Genomic DNA, 23,248 nt, shown 5'->3' on the forward strand with positions numbered 1-23,248 from the left:
CTTACTCGAATATCCTAGTCACGAAATAAGTTTATTGAGATTTATACATGTCCACAGTGTACAGTTACAGAATACTGCAATGTTTCTTTACATAAAGGTATACATTTGCTTACTAACAAGAGTAATGAGACGATTCTTATTTCTCTTCGTGAATCTCTGCTCGAAAGAAACATTAATTGTTAATTTAGATAGAGTAAAGTGCAGTAATGGTAAACTGTAATTGTACTTTGAAAACCAGCATGAGTATTAATTAAAAAATAATGGTGTGCTTCAGTCTTAGTCAGTCTTTCGTATAAGAGATCTACTTCTAGTCTAGTTTAGGTTCCAAAATTATTTATTTCTTAATTCACATTAATGTATAATACTGAAAGTGTGTTTGCGACACATCAATTCACGTGCGGAGCGTAAATACACCGACGTCGGCCAGGTACATAGCAGTGAGGTCATCTGTGGGAGAAGTCCAGGTGCGGGGTCCCATACTGCAACAGAACATGGGAATAAGCTAAGAAAAATAAAACTGATATACATATTACATACATATATACATATTATACTCTCTGAAAGGAATTCTGTTTCCTTCTGTAATTTGTCAAGGAAACGGCACTCAGTCAAATTCTGGCATACGCAAGTACGACTGGAACTTTGGCTCCTTAAAATGGCATCATATCAAAACTGTTTCAGTGCGCAACAAGATTTGTCGACCGTATCATTCCACTTTGCAAATTCACTGTATGTGACTGGGACTCCAGAGAAATTGTTAGGAGAGGTGAGCTGCCTGGACACGACCAGAGTGCGTCCATTGAACAGTCAAGGCGGATGACCCCCTCAACACAGCGTTAGCAACCCAAGCTAAGGAAGCACGCAGGCAAGTTGCTTTCTTGCGAAAGCAGGTGTGACTACACAAAACTCTTCAAATGACCTCGTAACGTTCTGTTCTTTGCGATAAACAGCCTGTCACTAGCAAAGTGGTATGCATCTTTGCCATCATAAATGCCACTATTTTATTGACTGTGTGGATATGTATCAGAATAAGGAGAGCTGGTTACGTCTGCGCCGGTACGGGTTGGCTATTTGGTCTAGCTGGAACATGTAGGACACATTAGCTGAAAACGATGAATTGCCGAATAAAACAGCATTTGATCCCGTGATAAGACGATCAACAATGGCTCATTGTTTCAATCTCTAAAAGTGAAAAGCTAGATTGTTGCTAAACGATTAGGTCTTCATTCACTGCATTCATTGCTCTTAATTGAACAGTCGGCATTTCGGGTGCTGAAAATACATGCGATATACAAGGTGAACTACACCTACCAGCTTGGAGCGGCCTTTGTTAGAGGGCGGACTGAGGGTAGGAACCCACGTCCGGAAATACCATCAGACGGTGCTATCGTTTTGTTGCATCCCATATATTGTAATGCAATACGATATTCAATTTTGGTATGAACGACAGTTTTCCTTTGTTGAATTGCAGGTGGTTAATAAATTGACTGTGCGTGTGTTATTTTATCTTCTGATAGTTTTACTTAAGGTAAGAACTATTAAGAAAGCATCTGAAGAAGGATAATGTATTTTTTTATGATGAAAGTGGTGTTGTCACTCAGCGACATAGCACGTCATTCTATTTGTATCGGAATTTGAGAGAGTAAATTCAGGCCTGTCTGGAAAAATGCAGATTTTTATCAGAGATATCGGTGACTCTACGAACCATTGCGTACTCAATGTTGAATAGAAGGGATGGTACTGCCTTATTAGAATGGATTAGTTGCTTCTTATTTCTTGTTTTCTCTACCATATTCTCAGTCAGTAGTAACACTGAAACTAATTTATTGTGATAAAAATACGAGAACAGTTGTTCACTGTCAAAAGTGATTTATAGAGAATATAATGCATATTACATACAGGTATTAATAAACATACAATGAATGAGTTGATTTGCGAAAATCGTATCTTTAACTATTAATTCTAACAGAAATTCAATGAGTAATAAAAACGGAGAAGGAACTAAGGAAGACTCTAAATTTATCATTTGTATAAAGAAACTTTGTTACTTGATTAATGATGCAGATAATGTTAGCTATTCGGAATTTACGTACTTTCAACACCTCTGATTTCCTAATCAGCCAGATAAAAACTATGGCACAGCGTTAACGAAATATTTATATTGTCCGACTGCCAATTCAGAACTCCCAATGGTGCAAGCAGTCAGCAGTTTAGCTCATAAGAATCTCCAACTCATGCTCGTGATTTAAATCCTATACACAATATCTGGAATGCCTCATGGTGGCTTGTTGTCACTCACAGTGCTCTTTCCCAGATCCTAACATCCGTGAGAGCACAAAAGTAATTACCTTAGCATTAAGCGCACGATACGCAGTATAAAACATCGCATATAGCTGTATTTAAATAGATTGCTCCTCGTGCTTTGTATTACCGCTACAGATGGTATAAGAAACCGATAAAGAATTTTGTACATTTGAATCATGTTCTAAAATCGATGACAAATACCTTTTCTGTAATTATGGCTTCATGTTTCATTTACGTAGCCCCCTGTGTTCTACGTTTTTACTTAGTTTGATTCAATTAGCACTTCAGTTTTTGAGTTTTAGATGATATCATCTTTTGTCCCTGTTTTATGGGAATCAATGTTCTCTGTATACCACATCAGTATAAAGGAAATATAATCATCATGCACAGATTTCTCGCTATTTCGAAAGTTAGCTGTTGTTTGGTGCTGGATCAACGCAATAGCTTTGGTTAGTTCTTTTTATTTTTTAAACAAATTGTGTTGTGTGTGTTTCATTCAAGTGTATACGCCAAAATACAGTGTCATTATGAAATTCTTTGTTCTGAACTGTTTGTCGCCGGGGGAAATTCATTTAAAGTTAACGAAAAGCCGTTACGTAATTTTAAACAGTTTATGAATGGATGACAATTCAGAAGTGGTTGTGTTCTTTTGCTGTAACCTAAATGACTGTTGAGCTAAATGATAGTTCTACCAAAACTGTGACCACATATGAAAATACTGAGAAATTTTGGACGATCGGGGATTAATGATTTGCGTAATAAATGACACCATAGGCATCAAATAATAATGAGAGTAATGAGAAATCATTGTGGAAATGTTAATTACTCATTAAAAGCGAAGGTGAAAATGAATTTATGAGTAACGTGTGAACTGTCTTACTTTGTATCTCCGATTTGTAACTGTGAATAAAACGTAGCTCCAACATTTCATGCCAGAAGCATAACACCACTGAATCCAGTAGGTGAAATTTCTTTTCCATTGCAGACACATCCGATTTAATCTGGAAGACGTTATATGGCCTGTGTTTTCCGGGATGCAATAAGGATTTATGTTATTGATTATTACGTAACAAAGTGTGAAACGACAGGACAATGCAGGTCGCATTTTTCAACTAGCGGAAGGAGTAGGTGAGGGGAAGACTGCATCCGAAAATAAAAATGAGAATCGTCTTTCTTCTTCATCAACAGTTCGAAAACTAAGGCGTTTGATTGTCATCTTTTTTCCGTGTTTGTGACAGCTGCTGAATGGTGCTTCGAAGACCTCCAGGATGAGACTTCAGGTATGAAATCTATTCACTGGAAAGACAACGGGGAAAGTGTGATGTGTGTGTGGGGCGCTGGGTGGGTGTATGGAGGCCCCACCTGCTGCCTAGGAGGCGAGCACGTCCATGACGCACTGGCAGCCGACTCCGACGCTGACGGCCTTGAAGTTCCAGTGCGAGTCGCGCAGCTCCTTGGGCAGCTTCTCGGCGCTGTACTCGTCCAGCTCGTCGGGCACAATGTGGCTGTCGACGAGCACGAGCACGCTGTGGTTGAGCTGGCGGCAGCGGTACGGCTCCAGGCAGCAGGCCGCGTCCCGCCGGCACGACACCTGCCGCAGCAGCTGCGGGTAGTGGCCCACGCCCAGCTTCTGCAACACGGCACACGCCCACCTCAGCAGCTCACTGGTGACAATCAGCCGGAGAAACGTTCTCGGTGCACTCGAGAACTAGCGTCGAGTCGGATACCAAATTCGAGAACAAGTGCGGCTGCGCGGTTCTTTCCGTCCCTTTACGACGGACCTGCACCTACCTGAGAGCATTGTCTCAACAGATCATCAGTAGGAAAGCCGAGTGAAAACTACTGTACGTCGACGTGAACCAGGCTGCAATTTAAGTCACTAATCTACGTTTCGCGAGAAAGTTTTCACACAAATGGAAGGTTGGATATTTTGTCCTTAATTAATATATTCTGAAACTTAGGTGAACAAGTATCACTGCCAAGCCCGTGCTAGTCTTAGCGCAGTCACTGATAATCCCTTTCACTCACGTTAGCAAGTTTATGGTGTTGCATTTCCCGAAAACGTAATAGCTACAAAAATACTGATTGTTTTTGATTGATAATGCTCGCCAAATATTAAGTCTGTCGGTACCAAATGCAGTCACAGTTTTTAGCCACCGACCTGCTCAACACGACACGCCGAATATATGTCTTTTCTCGTCACAAAACTCACTTAAAAATTCCGAAATTTCTGCACACACATCGGAACAATTTTGCCGTCACTTTCCAACACTTTTGATGTATGAAACAATGCTAGATCCAGCAACTTATCGTTTCCATCGGAACTTCTACTACACACGTCCGAACTGTTTCATGGCCAGGCTCCCACTCTTCTCTAGAATACTCTCAGTCTTCTCTACCAGCAGAGAAAGGCGCGCGAAGAATAATGCTTTACCATCGCTCAGTGTACTCAACAGCCAATAGCAAAACAACATTCTCCCGCGTCAGTCCGCGCTTTTCATCAATAACCAATCTCAAAATAGTAAACCTAACGACAGCACTTTTTACCGACGTAATTATCTAATATGCTTAAGTTTTGTTTATGCATAAAGTTATTTACTATTGTTATTTATACCTGAATTTACTCTTCCTTTACCATAAACTTACTTTACCAATCTATTCTACAAAAATCCCCTTTGTCCACATCCATACTTCTTCTAAATGTTCCCACACTAAATCCTACTACATAATTCGCTAAACAATTATCTTCATATTAACCTTAAACCACACTCACGCATCATTCATACTGCTAAAACACATTTATAACATTGTACATACACAAAAAGACATAATAACACTTTATGAATATACTAGCACAGTTTATGAAAAACATTCTATTACTTTAGTGCACTCTAATGGGCACAATCGAAACTAAAATCGCAGTCACCCTATCCAATATTGTCCTCTATCGGCTGACACATAAACTACGTGCGCGTCCAGTCTCGCGTCACCCTCTGTCACTATCCAGCTCTGAGGCACATCTCCCACTTAACCGCCTCAAAGGCAGGATCGGTATAGGGCACTACGCCTCACAAGGCTTCCACATCGAGAAACGGCTCAAATCGGCGACTCTGGAGACCAGTTTCACGTTCCAGGTTTTAGAAATGTCTGTTTCTTTGCAGATATCTCTTATTATGAAAACTCGAGAAATGATTGTACCGAAAACATCGGTGCACTGAAACCCGAGGGCTATTCGGAAAGTACACTCCGAACGTTGCGAAATGGAAACCACAGTGAAAATCAAGAATGTTATATTTGCAACAATTAGTTACACCTTCCAACTATTTCTGTACATAGTTGACGCTCCGACTTGGACATTTGTCGTAGAGTTGTACCAACTTATCAATATCCTCGTCATAAAAGGCAGCCCCTTCGCCATCCCCCACTTTTACACACTGTCTTTAAAATGCTGTCTTCATACCCAGCGGTTCATGTGAGCAGAGATGAGGGAGCCAAGTCCGGGTTGGAGGGAGGAACTGTTGTTTTAAGCATCTTTACGTGATCACTGTGTGCTCAGAATTGAAAAGAGTGACGTGACGCGATCGACAGGCATACCAGAGACACTGACCAACTCATCTGTCCGAAGTTTCATCGGATTTTCACTTGGTTTCCATTTCCCAACCGAACGGTTCATACTTTTCGAATAGCCCTCATATGTTTCTTAGAAATCATATGACAAAGAATGCCTAGCAAATGGAACACGCTAATCCAAAACGAGCGTTTTTTTTAATGCAAAAATTAAACTGTTACCGGAAATCGAATGTCAGAAACTGTGTTCCTTTTATCCATTTACATAAGACTATTTTCTTTAGAGTCCACCAAAGACCGTGAAATACGATATTATGGACACCGGCACGAAATATACGTATCCGAGAAGAGAGAACCTCTAATTTTACGAATACAGCCTGTTTCCTGGTTGAAGCTTTAGGTACTGATAGTAGTTAGGTTGCACTCGAAAAATTTTCCATTCTCGGATGTGTATGCGATTCCTTTCGGTTTTAGAGAACAGAGTTCTCAATTTCCTCACATAATCGAACCTGCCCATTGCTAAATACGAATACACTTTACTCGTGACCACTGCACACTGTCCTGGAATCGCTTACAATTCTGGTTTCGGAACAAGTTTTATCATCGTAATATCACACCAGTTTCTACAGCCTACTCTAGTTCTCGGTTGTTGGAATTCTTTGCCTCTGCAGGTATTCTGTAAACAATTTTGCAAGGTCATTTTGTATTACTTTGTCTCCATATTTAGCCGCTACTGTTGAAACATGATCAACTCCAAGGCCCTTTCTGGACGAATGCGAGATGCCAATTAATGCCTAGAACGACAAGGAATAAACTGATAGTATCAGGTTACAAGATTATTGGTAAACGCTTGGAGCCCACAGTGTGGTTTAAATACGTCAAAGCAACGCTATGGAGCAATATCAAATGGATCGAACAAGTGAAATTAGTCGTAGAATAACTTTAATAAATTGTGCAGTACCTCTAACTTGGTATGGGCCTTAGGAGAACATAGTTGTCAGGGAAGTTAAATGGAAGTTCTTCAACTGGAAAAGACAGAATTTGTAAGTTAAATATTGGTAACAATCGCATTATTGCGGTACCTTGTATATCAAACAGGACAGGTAAAAGGATCTAAAATTCACTTATCTATGTGTGAAAATCAGGCCGAGAGCCATTAGTAGGCTGTTCCACACATCGTCCTTAATAAGCTATGTTTTCTCTCTCTAAAGTAGAGACCGGTAAATAGGACAACAAGAACGAAAACTGTTCTTTTGTACGGATCCGTGCCAACTTCTGTCTGCGTGGGTGCTCGCTCCCATAACACCGGTCCCCTCTGTACCTCTCAGCAGTACGCCTGCCAGTTAGACTGCCTGGCGAACGTCTGCGCTTGCTTGGCAGGAGAACTGCCGGCGAATTAGAGAATTGTGTACAACAGAATGCAACTGGGTGGCACTGAAATAAAAAAAAAAAGATGCGAACAGCAATTAGTATATGCTTGAGTAGTGTGAGAAGAAAAGGTTCAGTGCCTTTCACCACAGAAATTTGGTAGTGGGTGTCAAAAGCATACGGTTTAAAAGTAGTCCAATTTTTTCGAGAAACGTTTACAACAAAAATTCGTCACCTGAAAACAAAGGAATTCTGTGAGTGTTGTGAAACATAGTTTATATTTGAATAACAACAGCCATTCACCTGGGCTGGAAGAACTTTATTTATTTAATGTGTGACCAGTTTCAAGTATTTCCAGCTTGTCTCCATTTAGTATTGTATTCAGTGTCGATGTTTCACACGGTTGGTACACATTTTCGTTGAAATACACTTCCTATTATCGTCCACACTGAATGAAAATAATGAGTCATAGTTTTAAAAAAAAGCAGTTATGTTCAACACATGTGAGTGTCTATTGTCACGCTGACTCAGCCTATAGAACCAATTATTTTTGATGCGAACATGTTTCTGATATGCATACTCCGAAACGTGGTATTAATAATTTATTTACATCCGGAAGAAGAGCGTAGTTGGAGGTAAATACTAATTGACTACATCGCATGAAGTTATTTCATTCAATTTCTTTCAATTACATTATGTGCAAGACAACTTATATCCGAACATAGGTAACAATCGAATCATTCCGGCAACTAGTACATCAAACAGGACTGTTAAAGGGACCTGAAACTCGCTCATTTTTGCGTGAAACACAGGCCGAAAGCCGTAAATAGACAAAAAACGTACAAATAACGATTTCTCTTAGTTAAAAGAAGACAGTGGCACAGCGACTATTGCTCGTACTCCATAGCAAATGTGACTACTGTCTTTGCCCTTTCCGCATGTTAAATGCTAAGGAAATGGGGTTCAAGAAGCGATAAACGGCGTTAGCTGTAAATAACTCGCAAATATATACACAACTGAATTGCTTATGAGCGTACTTTAGGTCACTGAAATTTGTGTACCGGTGAGAAAAATCTGCTGCCTTAGTACCAGTGCTTACATCTGAGTTGGCAGAAGTTACGCAACGACAGGAACTGACTGAAAATTTAATTACATCAACAGCCTTATAACGCCCGTTCGCTAGGAACGTGAACATTCCAATAAAAAACGTGATTATGTACATTAAAGGTTATTAGAGCCGCATTACTAACGCTTTAAGCAGAGGAATAGCGCAATATTATGGACATAAACATGTTTCTAGTGATAGAATCCAAAACATCTCACAGCTGTTCCAGGAATATAAACGTGGTTTTAGGTTTGCAGGTAGAAACGAGTTCGAATACCGTTACCAGTTACCCAGAGCACATACCACTCCGGTTTCATCTATTCACTAGATCAATATGAGAAGTGAATACCATCATGTCTTCGCAGAACTGAATTTTACCTCGTCTCCCTGGGAAGTGTGCATCAAAGAGTCTGTATCGGAAATGAGACTGAATTATGGATGCATGGTACGTTCCGCTAAGAAAATACCTCTTAAGAAGTGCCAGCCATTCACAGGTTGGCTATTACGCTCCACCCCAACCCCCTACTCGGACTGCTTCTGACATTAGTTTTTAATGTTTATCATATGATATTGATGCTCCCTTGTGTCAATCTGTCTTGTCTCGATCTTTAGCCATTTTTTCTCTCTTATAAACTTTAGTTTTAATTGCTGAAGTATTACTCTAATTATCTCTGTTTCCTGAACTGATGAGACACTGTTTGGCGCGCAGCCATTGCTTGACGCCCCGTTAGCGCGCGGCGGTCAAGTTGCTTCATTGGCCTTCTGGGTCGTCGCTTCCGAGAATCTGCGGTCTCTCTGATCTCCAAAGCGATATCGCGAGCCTGTAACACAGGACCTAAGTTCCTGGGCACTTTAATTTATTTTTTAATAGCGGATCGGGAGGACTGTGTCGCTACAATGCGCAGAAATGTTCGCGCACTGTAAGTCACGGTTAAACTGTAGTACTGCTGTCCCTGTAGGTCTTTGGCTTACTTTTCTCAAACCTAGCAGTGACACTCATCTTATGGCAGTGCTAAAGAGATATGCGTTCGGTAAACTGTTCTCCTGGGTGTTAATATTTGATCTAGTAATCGGAATCGCTAGTTCTATTTCTAATAGCTGCTCAGTTGACCAAGCTATCCCCTTTACAGAGCCCTCATCAAGGAAAAGTCATTGTCAGTACGTGAGAGAACAGAGAAAGACCGCAGACCTGTAAGGAGTGTTCCTGGCGGCAGTGGCAGGGCATGGCGACCTCGAGGACCCTCGGGTGCCCACCGCGGCCGCGGACGCTCCTGTGGAAGGCGCAGTCCTCGGGATCGGTGCACGCCCCCACCGGCCCCGCCGCCCCCGCCAGCGCCGCCGCCGCCGCCTCCGCTTCCGCCTCCGTCCACAACGGCCGCAGGCGATCCTCCAGGCTCGTAGCACTGGCCATGGCGCCCCACAACTGCTGTCACAAGTTCACACGTCAATGCCGCGTTTCCTCACTTCACCAGAAGCAGCAGAAGACAGAGAGACAGATTAAAATATGAATACTCTTTCAAAAAATTACACTACTGGCCATTAAAATTGATACACCAAGAAGAAATGCAGATGATAAACGGCTATACTTTGGACAAAGATTTATACTAGAAATGACATGTGATTACATTTTCATGCAATTTTGGGTGCATAGATCCTGAGAAATCAGTACCCAGAACAACCACTTCTGGCCGTAATAACGGCCTTGATACGCCTGGCATTGAGTCAGAGCTTGGATGGCCAGTACAGGTACAGCTGCCCATGCAGCTTCAACACGATACCACAGTTCATCAAGAGTAGTGATTGGCTCTGAGCACTATGGGACTTAACATCTGTGGTCATCAGTCCCCTAGAACTTAGAACTACTTAAACCTAACCAACCTAAGGACATCACACACATCCATGCCCGAGGTAGGATTCGAACCTGCGACCGTAGCAGTCGCGCGGTTCCGGACTGAGCCCCTAGAACCCAAGAGAAGTGCCTGGCGTATTGTGACGAGCCAATTGCTCGGCAACCATTGACCAGACGTTTTCAGTTGGTGAGAGATCTGGAGAATGTGCTGGCCAGGGCAGCCGTCGAACATTTCTGTATCCAGAAAGACCCGTACAGGACCTGTAACATGCGGTCGTGCATTATCCTGCTGAAATGTAGGATTGCACAGAGATCGAATGAAGGGTAGAGCCACGAGTCGTAACACATCTGAAATGTAACATCCACTGTTCAAAGTGCCGTCAATGCGAACAAGAGGTGACCGAGACGTCTAACCAATGACACCCCATACCATCACGCCACGTGATACTCCGGTATGGCGATGACGAATACACGCTTCCAATGTGCGTTCACCGCGATGTCGCCAAACACGGATGCGACCATCATGATGCTGTAAACAGAACCTGGATTCATCCAAAAAAATGACGTTTTGCCACTCGTGCACCCAGGTTCGTCGTCGAGTACACCATCGCAGGCGCTCCTGTCTGTGATGCAGCGTCAAGGGTAACCGAAGCCATGGTCTCCGAGCTGATAGTCCATGCTGCTGAAAACGTCGTCGAACTGTTCGTGTAGATGGTTGTTGTCTTGCAAACGTCCCCATCTGTTGACTCAGGGATCGAGACGTGGCTGCACGATCCGTTACAGCCATGCGGATAAGATGCCTGCCATCTCGACTGCTAGTGATACGAGGCCGTTGGGATCCAGCACGGCGTTCCGTATTACCTTCCTGAGCACATCGATTCCATATTCTGCTAACAGTCATTGGATTTCGACCAACGTGAGCAGCAATTTTGCGATACGATAAACCGCAAGCGTGATAGGCTACAATCCGATCTTTATCAATGTCGGAAACGTGATGGTACGCATTTCTCCTCCTTACACGAGGCATCACAACAACGTTTCACCAGGCAACGACGGTAAACTGCTGTTAGTGTATGAGAAATCGGTTGGAAACTTTCCTCATGTCAGCACGTTGTAGGTGTCGCCACCGGCGCCAACATTGTGTGAATGGTCTGAAAAGCTAATGATTTGCATATCACAGCATCTTCTTCCTGTCGGTTAAATTTCGCATCTGCAGCACGTCATCTTCGTGGTGTAGCAATTTTAATGTCTAGTAGTGTAAAAGAACGAATTAACTGGAAGTGAATGGTCTGAACGTTTCATGTTGCTCTAAGAACGATAATAGGTAATGAACAGAGGGAATTCAGATCCGCCTACCACGCCGAAAACTGTGCTTTTTAATGCGCTTACACGTTTCAACAGATTTGTGTCGTTATCGGAGAGCACATTTATTGTGTAAAATACAGACACATTTTAAGTAACGATTATGTGGCAAAATTAGGACAAAAATCTTTCTGTGTATGTTGTGTCACTGTGTTTTTTGAAGTTCAAAATCGTCCCTTATGAGCATGGTTCTGGAAAGGAATGTATCGTTTTTTTCTGCGTGTATTTTCGTAGCAAATGAGCACGCAGTTGAGGACAGATACTATGAAAATAACTGAAAGTATTCGGATAAATATACAAGTGAAAGGAACATTCAAACAAGTTAAAATACACTAAGGTGTTGAAACTCTGGTAAAACTGACTGGGAGTCCAATTTGTCTAATGTTCCGCGTTATCTAACTGGCTTAATGCGTGTTCCAGGGTGCAATGAAGCGCACTATGTGGCAAACACCAACGGAAGTCAATGCCAATTGTCACTGACAATGTACGTTCGGAAAACTTCAGATGCCCACGTAGTAAAGCGAAACCGTCTAGACTGTTAAATATCTGGATATTGAGATGATACAGGAGAATACCTCAGCGTCTACTGCTCCCGTTTCGGCAACACCTCTATATCGTAATAAATGGTAGCAGTATTCCAGAAAGTACTGCTATACATGGGTGTGTGGAATGAACGTTCCTTTCGGGTAGTAGTAAGGCCGTCAGAATTGGCTTCCTGAATAAAACGATGACAGCCTCGTTAACGAACACACGGAATCCAGGTAACAGCATAACACTAAGGTGTTCATTCAGTTCACTTCGTGTATACAGTAGTCCTACTGAAACCATCTAGCATTATGGAAAATAAGGTAATAATCATAACAGACATAAAAATTTAGGCCTAGTTTTATTACAATAATTATTACTTAAAACATGTCTGTATTTTACAGAAGTGAATTAATGTTCCATTTGATGTGGTGCTGGCACAATGGAGCTGAAACATGTTTGGGCATTAAAAAGAACAATTGTTTGCATAGTAGAGGAGCCCATTCCCAAAATTTAGTCTGCAGTAGGGCAACTAGTAGACTTTCAACATTTAATGATGGTTATTTAATGAATAGTTACTGTCAGTTGAAAACCAGGACTCGAAAGTCAGGTATCTTGATTTTTGCAAGCAGTCGTCTTAACCATTATGACTTCAGGCTACATGAACCATCTATGACGCAAACTTTCATCTATGACGCAAACTTTCATCGTCAGTCATGTTCCCACTCACGATTTTCGATCGCTGCTACCAGAGGTTCTCCCACCGGGTATGTGGGAAAAACACCTAAGAAAAAACGCAGTCGGTGGAAGACCGTCACTTACCTGGCAACAAGGGATACTCTGCATACACGAAATATATATACACTCCTGGAAATGGAAAAAAGAACACATTGACACCGGTGTGTCAGACCCACCATACTTGCTCCGGACACTGCGAGAGGGCTGTACAAGCAATGATCACACGCACGGCACAGCGGACACACCAGGAACCGCGGTGTTGGCCGTCGAATGGCGCTAGCTGCGCAGCATTTCTGCACCGCCGCCGTCAGTGTCAGCCAGTTTGCCGTGGCATACGGAGCTCCATCGCAGTCTTTAACACTGGTAGCATGCCGCGACAGCGTGGACGTGAACGGTATGTGCAGTTGACAGACTTTGAGCGAGGGCGTATAGTGGGCATGCGGGAGGCCGGGTGGACGTACCGCCGAATTGCTCAACACGTGGGGCGTGAGGTCTCCACAGTACATCGATGTTGTCGCCAGTGGTCGGCGGAAGGTGCACGTGCCCGTCGACCTGGGACCGGACCGCAGCGACGCACGGATGCACGCCAAGACCGTAGGATCCTACGCAGTGCCGTAGGGGACCGCACCGCCACTTCCCAGCAAATTAGGGACACTGTTGCTCCTGGGGTATCGGCGAGGACCATTCGCAACCGTCTCCATGAAGCTGGGCTACGGTCCCGCACACCGTTAGGCCGTCTTCCGCTTACGCCCCAACATCGTGCAGCCCGCCTCCAGTGGTGTCGCGACAGGCGTGAATGGAGGGACGAATGGAGACGTGTCGTCTTCAGCGATGAGAGTCGCTTCTGCCTTGGTGCCAATGATGGTCGTATGCGTGTTTGGCGCCGTGCAGGTGAGCGCCACAGTCAGGACTGCATACGACCGAGGCACACAGGGCCAACACCCGGCATCATGGTGTGGGGAGCGATCTCCCTCACTGGCCGTACACCACTGGTGATCGTCGAGGGGACACTGAATAGTGCGCGGTACATCCAAACCGTCATCGAACCCATCGTTCTACCATTCCTAGACCGGCAAGGGAACTTGCTGTTCCAACAGGACAATGCACGTCCGCATGTATCCCGTGCCACCCAACGTGCTCTAGAAGGTGTAAGTCAACTACCTTGGCCAGCAAGATCTCCGGATCTGTCCCCCATTGAGCATGTTTGGGACTGGATGAAGCGTCGTCTCACGCGGTCTGCACGTCCAGCACGAACGCTGGTCCAACTGAGGCGCCAGGTGGAAATGGCATGGCAAGCCGTTCCACAGGACTACATCCAGCATCTCTACGATCGTCTCCATGAGAGAATAGCAGCCTGCATTGCTGCGAAAGGTGGATATACACTGTACTAGTGCCGACATTGTGCATGCTCTGTTGCCTGTGTCTATGTGCCTGTGGTTCTGTCAGTGTGATCATGTGATGTGTCTGACCCCAGGAATGTGTCAATAAAGTTTCCCTTTCCTGGGACAATGAATTCACGGTGTTCTTATTTCAATTTCCAGGAGTGTATATATATATATATATATATATATATATATATATATATATATATATATATATATATATATATGGGATACTCTGCATATATGGGGCGCTGATGACCACGCAGTTGAGCGCCCCACAAACCAAACATCATCATCATCATCACATCTGCATATATGGGATACTCTGCATATATATATGGGATACTCTGCATATATATTTATTTATTTATTTATTTATTTATTTATATTTATATCATAGATCTTCATTGATTTAGTTCCACAGATTCATTCATATATATTTAATTAATGTCATGATGCTATTTGTTTACATTTTATTTTAGCCCACTCAAAACTGGTTTCAATGACTGGATGAGATTAGCCTCACCCTGCACACAAACTTTGCATAGAGGAGAGGAGAGAGGAAATAACAAAGCAGCCCGTCCCTCATGGAAAATTGGTGAACTGTGTTAAGAGAACTATATTTTCTTCTTGATTTGAAAAGAGTAACTAATTTCCAGAGGTAACGGACGCCTCAGTACTTCGCGGTAATTGAAATAGTTTTCCCCTTAGCATAGGATCTCAACATAAATAGTATAAAGTTTGGTTTGTTCGCAAAAACTAGAAAACACTGAATACGTACACTGCTTACTCAAAGACTTCCAACTTTTATTGATTCTAGACTGGGGAGAACTCGTCTAAAGAGAAAATGAACTATTATTACATCAGTGACGATATATTATCGTATGTCAGTAGACGATATTACTTTTGATATGAATGGAGGCGCCTATAACACTGCAACGAAGTGCCTCATAATTACCAATTAATTAATTCTGTAATTTCGATGTAAATTCTTGGTTGTGTGTGTACTTTATTAATTTTGTCAGTGCTCATTACTTTAAAAGCTCTCTAGTACTTACGAAGAATGAAGGGGGACGTACATTACATTTGACCATAAATGTCAAGGTAGTTGTGAATTTGATAAATGTACTCAACTCTGTAATATCCATAAAACCATATTCTTTGTAAGTCTGTTCTTGAGACCCGTTGGTCAGAGAGGTTGCTTCTTTTGAAGAGAGAAGCAGGCAATGTGTGTTAGACAGTCTGGCAATGTACTTGGTTTGAAAAGGATGGAAGCTGGCCTGCCGTGTAGTGGAGGCAGCATTATTCAAAACGGATTATGTGATAGTAAGTTTTGAGGAATATTGAAAATATTGAGCAAATATTAATGAAAGGATTACGAACTGAAGTGTTAATGTAATCCACTTCTTTCATATTTGTAATTGTGTAGTTTCTTATTACTAGGAAATTGCGTATGGCTGAAGTTTGCAGCTGAAATTTTATAATGGAACGTACGGTTTTGTTTTACAGTTGAAACTAGTGTCAAGAAAAGTGATTGTACACATAAAAATTATCAAGAAATATCTTGCTAACTTATCTAGATGTGAGAACTTTATGAAAGGGTGTACTGTAGTTATGATTTAATGAAGCACAGTTATACTTGGAGTCTTTGTTTTCATTTATCAGTCGTTAAGTTTGTTTCCTCATTTTTCATTCATTACCTTTATGAATGTGTTTTGTATACTCGCACTGCACATCGCGAATTGTATGCTGCAGAAGCATTTTTGTGAAAATTGGTGAAATACAGTCTTGCACTGCACATCGCAAGTACGGTAAACGAAATTTGGACAGTCAGATCAACATTCCTAATAGTATCAGGTTGCAGGACAGACGAGCGTTCCGTGCGCACAGATAAGCCAATAAATTCAATTATCACCAATAATCATGCCCATTGTAAGGCACAGTGATTGTCAGAGTGTATTTATGAAAATGATATCATGTAAGTTCAGAAGCCGAATATCAGTAGAAGATTTCAGTATAGTGCTATCTTGTGAATTTTCAAGCAGTTCTTTTTTCAGAAAGTCAGATGCGTTAATCTTTATGTTCATTTGCTCTGTAATTACAATAATTACAGTGATTGTTTACAAGACTAAGATAAAGCTTAGCTATATCTAGAGTCAACATTTTAACCTGAATCATTTATTTTGCAGTCATCTAGCACACGTAAATTTAATTGAAAACGGATTGCTTTATCGCAGGTGAATTGTTAGATGTACTGACTAGTCTGGATTTCGCATCGTGTAGCGTGAGCTCCGAATATTTCTGTTCAAAATGTAATTTTAACACAGTTATGTCGCCATGCACTGAGATTTACACATTCCGATATCAATATAAGTTTCATAGCAGTTTTTCAGATACCAAACAGACACATAAAAACCAGAGTTTAAGTATTAACCTGAGAAACTTTCAAGTGCTATTGGAAAAAGAAATTGTAAAATTTTGTGGTAGAAAAGCTACCAAAGTCAGAGAAATCCGTATTGTATAACATCCAAAGAACATGTTTCAGCTATGGTCATAATATCATTCGGTGCTAGAGCGCACAGAAAGAGAGACAGAAGTTGAGTTGCAAGTTAACTGTGCTGAAGTATGGACGCAGAGTGGCGGTGCTGAAGGGATAATGGATTGTGTGTTGCTGAAATGGTGTTTTAAGTATGGCAAGGCATTGTAAATGGATGAGCGACCAGATATGTAGACACAGTGTAAAGTATGCAAGAAGAATTGGTGATTAAAATACTGGAAGAAGAATAGTGGTCATAGTTATTGTAAATTACTCGTTGTTGAAGAATAGCCTGTTGCCATTAGTTACTGCCAAGCAATGCATTACTTCCCACTATCTGCAGCTCGCTTCAAAGTAAGACCGAGCCATTTAATTGCTTAGTTCTGTACGCGGCTTGCCAGCGTCGTAACTGCAGTGTATTCTGAAAATTGCAGTGTTTCTGATTAACTATAATTGCCTTTAGTGGCACTGATTGTCCTTCTTCTCTAACCATCAACAAGTTCCTGTTCTTTCACCATTATTGCTGAGTGAATCATAAGTAAAAGAGATATCATTATTTCAACTGAGAGAAATTTTATTGCATTTGCCAGTTAATTTAAAAACAGTCAGTTCATAAAACTAGGTACAGTAATAATTAACTTAAGGTCAGTGTGTATTGTGATGCTCGTGCTGAAACCTGTCAACAACTAAATAAAAAATGTGCATAGCAAATGCAAGTTCAAATTTCTAGCAACTTAAAGTGAAGATTCAACGTGGACAAAACTGATTGTTGTAATTTCGTTGTGTTTTTGCAAATATTTCATATATTTTTGACTTCCGTAATCGGTTTCCGAGCAGTGTTTGTTGTTAGTTAATCAATATATTACGAGCTCTTCTGAAATAACATTTATTTTAAAACAGTAATCAAAAGTGCGCTCTCGCTCAACGAAACCTGACGACGGCATTACAGTGTGTGATGTTGCTCAGTACATCTCGCGTTATTACTGCTAGTACATAATCATACTGAGTTTTATTAACTTAAACAATTTCATTGTAATATTAATTAACTTAAACCCATTGCATCATTCGTGGATTTTCCATTCAAGCTAAGCATGCATCTTTTTCCACTGCTGCCTACTTACATACCTATGAATAGTTATGTAAAGTCTGTTTCGGTTTAATAATTAACAATTATTAACTTCTCCACAGTTTTCAGCTGGCAACCGTAATTTAATATTCCGTAATCAAATTTACTACAGCTTCAGCTCCACATTCAAAAGTGTAGATAAATACACTGCATTATGTAATAGTTTGCGAAATTTCTTTCGAATTGTTATTTTACATGGTAGTTATCTGTGCGATAGTGATAGGGTTATAATCTTGCTTTCAGTCCTTCGGTTAGCATTATTCCTCGGAATCGATACAGTTTCTACAAAATAGGGAATATTAGGTAACATAAATCATTACGTTAGTAATATACAGTAACAAAGAGTGAAGGTAGGTTATAAGCCGAATCAAGATGGCGCTGTCGTAAGTGTAGGTGTTCAGTATGCAGAAATACGAGTTTTATGGTGAGAGGGCACATAATGTAAACGATTATTTTCAGTACACCTTGTCATAAGCAGAAAGTGGAAAGATGCTTTTAAAACGGAACATAGGCTACTCTGATTGTCCGATCATGGCCGATTTTAGTGATAATGTGGGGTGCTCTGACGCCTCGATTCGTGGTAATTGGAATATTTTGTGGGTACTGTGGCCAATCAATAGATGCCACCAACCGGACATTTTGGGCAGATGCTCTGAAGAATCGTACGTTCTGTGGACGGTGCCTACCTGGCTTGGCTAGCAGCGATAATGCATGGGCAGACTTTACACGCTTTTAGCGATACATAATGCTCGAAGAAGCCATTTTTTTTATATACATTGTCACTGGAAACGAAAAACTGGTACATAATTGTGTGGTGTAAGCCAAACAATAGTCTTCAGATTGGTAGCAGATGTTTCCGCCACTCACAAAGAAATTCACTTACTGCCGTCAGCCACAAAGGCACGTTAACATCCTTCTGTGACAGATTGAGACGACTGTGAGACGCTCGCAAGAGGGGTGTCAAGCAGTGAATAGCACCCGACGAAAAGCAACATTTGGGGAAGTAGCTAAAGCTATCAATACGAAGGCGTCTAAGTGAAATCCTCAGTGATGAATGAAAAGAGCGTGATGAATTTAATTTTACTGTAGGATCAACACGATTAAATGATGACTGTTTGTTGCAAGATTATTTGCATGTCGATCATTCGATTTAGGGAAGTGGAGAGCAAACACCTTGTGTGAAATCCTCACGAGTGCATTTGGATGAATCTTTAATAAGGCTTGAAAATTATATACAGTCGTCGAATAGAAAGCTGTAGTTAACTAGAGGTAAGTTAATGAATGTGGTACGCTTGCGTTGAGCAAACCCATGAGGGTTCTTAATTAAACAACTTTGCCGTTGGTTTGCCTGATAAAATCCAAAATGAACAGACGTAGCATCTGTGTGAGGTATTTACGAAGACATAAAAAACAAACCGTTTCCACAGTACTGAATACTCCTGCAGTGTAAAACGACGACAGTTTTCATATGCGCTACTATTTTCTGAGCTTCCAAGAACTGGACGGTAAATTTCTGAAACCAAACATCTTCCCCAGAGTAATGTATTGAAGTGAAGCGTTGATTGTGAGGTAGAAGGAAAAGAAGAAACTTTTCACCATACAAAGCGTGAAGTGAAAGGATGCAGAGAAGGTGAGGTGTTTGATGCTTTGGATCTGGAAGAGAAAAATGATACATGATTCGCATATTTTTTCCTACGTGTTTGCAAACTGTGCAGACGTGTTCCAGTACATAAAAGATTAAGTCTTTAACCCCACCATGTGGTTAACCGAAAATACAGTGTCTTTTAAACGTAACAAAACAGATCCCATTTAGTTTCAGTCGCTATACTGGTAAACGGCTAATACGGCTCATTGCATCCAATCTCGTTGCAGGTTCCCCGTCAAGCGGCTTCCAGAGCCAACAAAAAATAGATTTTCAATCATTCACACAATAACTGACAGAATTTAAAAATTTTAAATCCTGTGATATTCTACTTATTAAAAGGTATAATCTTACATTTAACTTTTATCACGGTAAGACAAATATTGCAGTTAAAAATCGTGTCTATATCTAGACGCAGCGTAATCACCGCACGCACATACTCAGACTACATTTATCCAGTATTTGAAGATGAAATCACTTAGTAAGATGCACAAGTTTTACTGATAACTTCAAACCTTTAAGAAACATTTCTCGCTGGCACCTCCCACAAAATGATGAAAGGAAAAATTTTTCTCGCTAACTATAATTTCACCGTTCATGCAGTAAAACTGACGCATCAGGCATGACATTATAATTTACCACTTCTTTAGTGCTAACTCTATTCTCAACACATTTAGCAGACAGTACACTCAATGTGCCGACAAAGTTATATCATTGTGCGACACACAGTTCAGGAGTACGATGTCATAAACTTCGAGATACGTGAAAAACTGCCTTTTGTTCGAAGCGGAGAGCAAGTTACCCAGACTATACTCATTTTGTGTTTGTTAATAGAGCATTTAGTAACTTTCGATAGACTTTAAACATAATTTCAAAACATTACTAAACTTCTTCTCGCCTATACGCTTAAACGACAAATAATTAATACTTTGACTCATTTGCACAGGAATAAAAAGTTTGAAGCTGTTTTATAGATGACAGTTCAAAGAAGCGGAAGTTTACTGGTCTTCTAAAAGCGATGTTATCAATTCTTTTTCAAGTAATCAATGAAGTAAAATATTAAAAAGTTCAAGGATTCAGGATGGATGGAAAATGTTTACATCCACTATTGTATCTACATCTTTGTTGCGAAAGTAGCCTTATGGTGTATGGCGGAGGGTACTTTCACGCACCATTGTCACTTACCCCCTTTTCTGTTCTAATCGCCAGTATTGCACGGGAAGAATTACTGTTGGTAGGCCACAGCGAGCTGGATTTTCTTTAATTTTGAATTCATGACCTTTTCGCAATACATATGTAGGAGAAATCAATATATTGGTTGACTCTACACAAGTTTTTATACAGACACTGACTGTTGCTGTCTTCACTATGAGAATGACTTATACTGTTATTTTATCCACCCTGGATCTTAACTCCATGACTGTAACCGTGGTTCAATTAAAGATTGTTAATGGATATGGCAACCAACCAAAAGCTAGTTAGGTAGTTGCATGGAGCATTTTGCGCGATACGTCGTAATGAAGTAGAACGAGTCATTTTACATTCACATCGCAAATTAATTAATAAATATGGCTACATACTGAACATTTTTAAGCAGTTTTCTTTTAAGGCGCTTTATTTTATTGGCTACACGTATTACAGTTTACTATTAACATATAGTTTCTTGTTTAGAGTATTCCAAATCAGTTATAAGCGATAAAATATAAGATTATTGAAATTTTTATACTGTCATTGACACTAAAAGCGAAACCAAATTTGGTTTGCTGTCTTCAGTTAATTAAATCTTATGGTATCATACACTGGAGTAATTGTGATGTCTCAAACAATATTTTTAACTGAGAAAAGGATAATAAATGCTATCGGTAGTGTCAGTTCTAGAACATCGTCTATGCCGCTGTTCAAGCTTCACCACATTCTATGTCAGTAGCGTACAGTATACTTCCTAACAGGGTTCAACTCGAGATTGTATGGCAGTCCTAATACGGTTAGTAGTTTCCACTGAGGATTCTCTAATAGTAACTGCGGTATTCATTTGGTGCATTTCAGAAGACCACCAGAAAATCATTAATAAAAGAGAAACACTTTTTAAACTTTAAATTTGAGCTTCCTTCATGTCACAACATGAATCTTATGTTCGGTAGTTCCTCGCATTAATTCAGAGACTTTAGTGGTGATAAATTACTCATAATTGTATATACATGTATATCCAGGATGAAGAAAAGCAGTGACGACGGGTCATGAGTCGTGCATGGGTAGCTCAGTTGGTAGAGCGCTCGCCGACGAAAGGCAAAGAACGTGAGTGGGAGTTTCGGTCAGACACAATGTTTTACTCTGCAGTAATATATGTTAGCTTTCCAATCGATATAAGGTGAACTCTTTTCTAGTCACTTGTTCCTTTACCAGTCTAAAATGGTCGAAAGGAACCTGCGGGTTTTGAAACAAAAAGTTTAAGAAGCTGTATATATCTGAAAACTACATGAACAGGTAAATGAAGAGGTAAATAGAACAGAAAATGATATAAGCCTCTGGTAAACTATTTCTAGTAGAACTGTTGCACAAATGTCGGGTACAGACACACGTAGGAAAGTGACTACACCAGAGATCGTACTCACCAAAACAAAGAACGTCCAGAAGATGGCCATGTCCGATGTGTGGTCGATGGGTGAGGAATGGTGACCACAGGTGAGCGTCCGTCTTTATACCTGCTGGAGGTTGCCGTGGCGACGCATGCGCACCCTCGCCTCCACGCCGGGCGGACGCCGGTGAAAAGGGAGCGTCTGCGTGGGTGGCAACACCCTCTGCCTTACACACACAGGGCTCTGACAGCTTCCGGTACAAACAGGGCAACGGCTGAGACAATAGGAACGTCCCTGCAAAACTGTCTCCACACGTCCGCGAAAAAAAGAAGCTGTGATCCACACAGTAGAAAATCAATTTCACACGTAAGTAAAAGAATATTGGGGAGCGTTCCGGCTCATGTTACCCTAATTCAGAAGTCAGGCGTTACATTATGACGTAACAAGGGAATAATGTAGATTAAAACATATCAAACCAAGTAACAACTACACTCTCCCTTACATATATCAGTTTCCACACCCCTCAAATGTAAATCAGATGAAAATTACAAAACATAGACAATATTCCATTGAAAAATCTACATTGAAGGAGATGTAGCTCGAAGGACACTCTGGACCATTCGAAGTCAGTACATGTGTTCCATAAGGTGGTGTCTGCCACCTTCGATCTAATTTTATCTTACCAAAAAAGTAATTCGATAATGGTAGAAGACATTCTAGAACCCTGAAATTCTCCACTACGTCAAACTAGCAATCAAATACAAGCAATGCCAAGTAATGTTCACCGAGGACATAGATACCTTTTAGTAAAAAGTTAAGTTCGTTAACTCTTCAGTTAAATGTTTTCAGAAAAATGTTCCAAAATGAACAGGTCTTAAAACCTCCACATCCAAAGCAGAGAACATGATCAACATTATACACGCATTCATATCATTAAAAATTTAAACTGAAAAATCTATAATGTTCAAATCATGCAAACTTAAGTGAATATTCAAACGCCACCAAAACCCATAATGACGCAAACTTTTACCTTTACCTATAACTTTAAAAAAATTAATGCCAACAAAAAATTCGATCCAATAACGTAGTAATGAAATCACAAGCACTGTGTGTAGCGCAATTCATTACTAAAGAAAGGATATTAGAAGGAAATGATAGTGAAGACAGA

The 23,248-nt window shown here is 40.9% G+C and overlaps 1 protein-coding gene across 1 annotated transcript; it reads right to left on the minus strand.

Annotated features, from left to right (window-relative positions):
- Positions 1-274: 274 nt before the first annotated feature.
- LOC126458262 (prothoracicotropic hormone-like) lies at positions 275-22,581 on the minus strand. The gene is made up of 4 exons (XM_050095190.1): positions 22,117-22,581; positions 9,534-9,767; positions 3,667-3,934; positions 275-479 (listed from the first exon to the last, which is right to left on the minus strand). The coding sequence occupies exons 1-3, from the start codon at positions 22,144-22,146 to the stop codon at positions 3,674-3,676; spliced, it is 525 nt and encodes a 174-aa protein (XP_049951147.1). The 5' UTR covers positions 22,147-22,581; the 3' UTR covers positions 275-479; positions 3,667-3,673.
- Positions 22,582-23,248: the final 667 nt, after the last annotated feature.

Source organism: Schistocerca serialis, chromosome 1, assembly GCF_023864345.2.
Source record: "Schistocerca serialis cubense isolate TAMUIC-IGC-003099 chromosome 1, iqSchSeri2.2, whole genome shotgun sequence".
NCBI lineage: Eukaryota > Metazoa > Arthropoda > Insecta > Orthoptera > Acrididae > Schistocerca > Schistocerca serialis.